Source organism: Acanthopagrus latus, chromosome 18 (assembly GCF_904848185.1).
Source record: "Acanthopagrus latus isolate v.2019 chromosome 18, fAcaLat1.1, whole genome shotgun sequence".
Classification (NCBI taxonomy): Eukaryota; Metazoa; Chordata; class Actinopteri; order Spariformes; family Sparidae; genus Acanthopagrus; species Acanthopagrus latus.
The window spans coordinates 18,194,734-18,200,244 of NC_051056.1; the positions used below are offsets into that span (position 1 = coordinate 18,194,734).

General features: G+C 42.3%; 1 protein-coding gene across 1 annotated transcript; it reads right to left on the bottom strand.

Moving 5' to 3' along the window:
• Positions 1–1,361: 1,361 nt before the first annotated feature.
• sowahab (sosondowah ankyrin repeat domain family member Ab) lies at positions 1,362–3,824 on the bottom strand. The gene has a single exon (XM_037077259.1). The coding sequence runs from the start codon at positions 3,403–3,405 to the stop codon at positions 2,077–2,079; it is 1,329 nt and encodes a 442-aa protein (XP_036933154.1). The 5' UTR covers positions 3,406–3,824; the 3' UTR covers positions 1,362–2,076.
• Between the last annotated feature and the right edge of the window lie 1,687 nt (positions 3,825–5,511).

Here is a 5,511-nt window from a genome sequence, read left to right on the forward strand (position 1 = left end):
ACACTTTTCATATGATGATGGGTCACTGCAGTTTCTCAGGCTGGGTTTTACTGTTCTAGCTGTGTCTTACTTCCACACCATCTAAAGTAGCTGTGAGTGTGAAAAAGGCTTGAGGTACTTTTCCATTTTCTCCTGACAGGAAATGATACACAACCTCTGATGTTGGTGAATGCCACAGGAAGCCGTTCTCTGCTTGATTTCCTTTTTTGTGATCATTTAACTCGTCCTGCAGTATGAAAGTTTGGGAGGTGGAAATTTAAACACAATGTGCTCTCCTATGTGGCGTAGCTGCTATGAGTGCAGCTGTCCTTTGTCCGGGGTCATTATGCAAGCAGCTTCTTTTGCAGATGACAAGACAAAGGACATTGTTCTGGCTCTGTTTTGCTTACGGCTTCGCTGTCTGAGCTCCGACTCTTTTCATGTCACCAGGGATTGTTTTTCTCTGGGTCAGTTAAGGATAAAAAGTGTGTTATTGTATGTGGGTGTTTTCAAGCGCGTTTGGGAACAACATTAATAAGTGACAACATGAATATTAGGCTGTTTCTAATATGTCATCAGTTTTCTTTAGTTTTTCCTTGCAAATGAACTGTTGGCTTCTTGTTTGTCGTTCAGAGAAATCACATCAAACTTCCTAATCTGAAATCCTGTCTAATCAGTGCTCAAAAAGGTTAAATACTGTGGTCTGTTAGTGACGTTGCTTGGAACGTTTTTGTGTTTTCTTTGTAGCCCATGTTTGCCCCACAAAAGGCAGCCGGTCTCATCCCCTTACAGCTCAGGTTCACAAAGAGTTTTATAAAGGAGACATTCCACCACCTCATCCAGCTGCCTGATTTGCATAGCTGGCCTCCACAGAGGTCGCCTTTGCTTTTATTCAGGTTGAGAGGCAGATTTTTAAAAGTGTTACAACCAGCTAGTCTTCTCTACAATAGAAACCTTTTTGTTTGTTTGTTTGTTTTCGCTGCACTCAGTTTGAACTGATTCACCTGATTTCATTTTGATTATCATCCAGGGTACAACTAACATTTATTTTCAACGTCCATTATTTTCTCGATTGATCAGTTTGTCAGACAAAGTTGAGGAGGAAAAGTCAATCAGTGTTTCCAAAACCCATCCTCAAGTGTCCCGTTTTGTCCACGAGCCAAAGATATATTCAGTTTACTGTCACAGAGGAGGAAATAAACTGTTTCAAACTACTCAAACTGATGAATCAGTTACCAAAAATAAATGAGGATTGATTTCATGGCTGAAAACTGCTCTAGCTGAGGAAAAGAGCAGCCAGCACCAACAGCACAGTGACAGTTGTGTTATTTTTCATTTTGATGTTTCCTCATACCTCAAAGTCACGACTCAAGAGGTAACTTCTGAATGTTTATTACACATCAGGTGATGGAAATACATGTGACTCGCTCTCTGATTTTGTTATTAGTAGGATAAATACATTAAATGGGTTAATTAAGTGCTAATACATGTAGTTCTACTACTTAAAGATGATTCAATTATAAATACTATTCATAAATAGCATAACCAACAGTGATACACTGTACAAGTAGTAAGTACTGAGAGACTGTACATCTGTAATACACTTAAAGTGATCTGAGGGAGAATCAACAAGTCGTGTTTATATATATACATCATGATATACAAACAGAGACATGATATCTAGGGGTGTCAGGGTGTCAATTTCTAAATCAAAAAATCGATTTAAATGAGCTTTCAAATTCGATCATCGAATTCAAAAGGCCGTTCGTTTAAATCTTGATTTTTGTTAAATATTTTTTGATCTTGCCTGCAGGAGCCTCCATCATAAAGTCAAACTTGTCAAATGTCCCTGTTCAGTTGAAGAAGATTTTCAGTATGTAAATGACAGTTGTCGGAGCACAACGCCACAGATATGTCGATCTATACAAAACCATGTGTCTAACAGCAGCACAGCCGTCAGCGATACAACTTTTTGCACATCAAACCGTGACCTTAAACTTGAAGGTCAAATCCAGACGTGGACTTTTGATAAACTTGCCACCCTCCAGTACCATGTCTCTGACCTCTGTCCTGTCCATCTCACAGCTTCTGTCGTCCTCACCAGTCATGAGAAAACTTTGCTGTCTTTTGTTTCTTCCCTGTGTGAGGCTGGAACAGCTTGCTGATGGTGCTGAATCCTCTGGACTGCTCCCTGTACTCCTCGTCCTCTGTCTTGCTCTGCTGCGGTCCCCCCAGAAGTCCTCTGACCTCACCTGGCACGCCTTTGCCCAGGTAGTGGGAGGCCTTCTTCCCATCGTTATCTCTCTCGTTCACGTTGGCTCCATACTTCTGCACCAGCAGCACCATCACCTCCGTGTGGCCGTGTATGGCTGCGATGTGTAGAGGTGTGTATCCACCGTGCGCTTTGCTGTTGACGTTGACACAAGTGCCCCTCTTCCTGGACACGTCCATGAGCTTGCGTATCATCTCGCTGTTGCCGTCCTTGGCGGCCCAGTGCAGGGCTGTGAAGCCTGACATGAAGTCCTTCTTGTGTGCCAAGCGTGTGTCCTGCAGCAGCAGGCCGTAGATCTGCCCCCACAGTCCTGCAGCACACTTCACCAACCACTCATGGGCCGCTGGCTCGAGAGGCACAGACTCTGAGTACTTGGCATCATCTCCCTGTCTTGTGGTCTTGCTGGGGGGCCTCACCTGGGGGGGCTCCTCTGCCTGTCTGTTTTTCCCACATTGGGGGCCACTCAGTGCAACCTTCCTGCAGGCTGGGAAGTTCAGATTTGGCACTGATGTTGCGGACACCTTGGTGACCGGTCTGTCTGCAGGTTCACTGTGATGCACTTGGGAGTGTAACCCAGCCTGCGTCCCCGGTGCTCTCGGTGGGGATTTCACCGCTATGACCGCGAACACGGCTCCTGATTTCCCCGCTCTGCTCGGCTGATCCGCGGAGATATTCAGGACTTTGACGGTGGTTGTATCCGCGCCGCCAATGTCCCGCACACTCCCTCTGGCATCGCCGTAACGCCTCTCGTGTGCGTCCGAGGGGAAGCGCACATTGTTGTTCTCGATGTCGGCGTAGATCGTCCCGGCCGACGGGGCTCGGCGAGGAGGAGACGCGTAGGAGAAGCTCGTGTTGCGGCTCGAGAAGCTGTCCTCGCCCGTCGGCTGCGTGCGCGCGGCGGCATCGGCATCGTGCTCCACCTCCCTGACGAAATCCTGGTACCGTTTCTTCACCACCACGAACTTCACCCCGTCGACCTGTTTGACCACGGCGACGCTGTTCACCAACTTCTTGAAAAGGTCCCTATTGTGCTGCTTTTCCGCGGGATCGCTGCAGCTGATCTGACTCCTGAAATTGTGGAGCAGCTCCGAGTTCTTCACTCTGCCTCCGCGCTCCAGCAGGAAAGAAAGGAGAGCCTCTTGGGTCAGAGCCATGTTTTGTCCAACTTTTTTTTTTTTTTTTTTTTTTTTTGAAAAGATAGAGCAGGGGTTGCTTACATAAAGCCAGGGGGGTAATCTCTTCGTCCTCCGCGCTCCCCTCTCTCTGTGGTCCTCCTCCACCAACCTGCTGCTTCCGGCGGCTCTTCGCTCATCATCACCCCGCTGATGTCACGACTCACCCCCGTTACACCGTCTGTGGGCAGGACGGCAGATCACCATCAGAGCTGCTGCTACTGTGTTATTTGTTTAATACATAAAGAGATAAGAGTCGAATGATGTAGAATGATGCCAGAGTTGAGCGATATTTTAATCTTTACATCTGTCTTGTGTCTAGTTTAAAGGGGCACTATGTAGTTTTGGAGATTAAAATTCAAACTCAGAATATTAATATTCACCATATTAATGAGGTAATGATACAAAAACTCAGAAACATTTATTTTTTTTCCATAACTGAGTAAACAAGCTGTTCTCAGGGGAAAATAAGGTGGCAGGGTCTGCCACATAAAAACAAGGTAAAAACAGTATGAAACTGTTTTTGTTTACTGAGTCATGAAAACAGAGTTTGTTCATTTAAACATACAATATCAGTCTTCTGATTTAAATGTCATAATGCACCTTTAACACAGCATCTGAATAAGGCATCTAACAATCTGTTCATCTTTATATAGAATGTGTTTTGATAATTAATCAATGATGTGGGCATTTAAAATAGCCCTCACTTTCCTATATAAACCTTTATGACCTCATGACTGACTGCATCTGAAAAAAAAAACAACAAACTTTTGAATAAATCCATGAGAACCGATTTATTTATTTATTTTTGAATCAGGAAACTCAACAACACAGCACTGAACAGTTTATACAAGAGCCTGACCAATACTCGATGAGGGAGTAAATAATTAAGATATCAGTATAAGAGCTGGTAAACACACACAGGCCTGCAGTGATCCCTAAAATGTGGATATAAAACAGTTACGACGAAGATGAACTGTAACTGAACTGAACTGAAAAAGTACATGTAACTGGAAATACAATAATTATAAATGACTTTAAGCATCTTTTTTTTGCATTAATTTTTTTAAAGTATCTATTCAGTCTGACTTTTATGTAGTGACTTATGTTTATATGGTTGCACTGATTATACTTATTTTAATTCTATTAAAACCTTATATTGTTTTTGTTTAGATTTTATATAGATTTGTATTTAAAGTTCGCTGATATTATTATATTATTCATTTTATTATTATACTCTATTTCATTAACCTTTTGAAAACAACTTTTGCGCAAAATATTTTATTTTATCTTGTATTTTATTGCTTGTTTGCATCTTTTATTCTTCATATCATATTATTTTAACAATACATTTTGTTGCAGTTGTTGTACATTTGTCCCCAAAGTCTCTACATAGTATCTAATAAAGTAATTCTGATTCTGATTGTATTAAATGTTTCCTCAGTATTTTGTCTTTTCAGTTACTTGCAAGCATTCTGATTAGCAGGGTGTTATAAGAATGAAGTTTGACTGATGACTGATTCATTCCTCACCTGTTCATTAGTAACTACTCAGATTTATGTCAGAATCAGAATTTATTCATTTCATCCAGCGAATGGAGTCATTTCTGTGTCACATCAGCCAAAGTACAGTGATATTACAATAAACAGTAATAACAGCAAAAAATTAACAATATAATAAAAAAAGGTAAGAAATTAAATTAAGGAAGGAACCATGTAATTATAAACAGTGTGTCAGTGTAATTGTTATCAATAAATAATAAATATGGGTATGAAAATTGCTCAGTTGGTGCATGTGTACCTTATTGTACAGTGTTACCGCTCTCCTTTCTTTTGGTTTTTATTAAATAGAGGCTTTTTTCATCATGTTGTGGGCTGCCACAGAAATCAGAAGTTTAAGAACACTATGCATCTGCTCCAGACTTGTAATACTGTGTGTCCGGGACGTGTGTGGAGCTGGTGTAATGTCGCCCTCCAGCACAGAGGGGGTGCAGCCTCACGGTGGCCATATTGGGAGCAGAGAGTCCGTCTGTGCTGAGCGCAGAGCAGCTCTGCCTCTCAGCTCCCACACTGACAGACACTTGTGACG

What these genes read in the sequence shown, in the direction of transcription:
- sowahab (XM_037077259.1), bottom strand. Translation starts at nt 3,405, where the DNA reads ATGGCTCTGACCCAAGAGGCTCTCCTTTCTTTCCTGCTGGAGCGCGGA.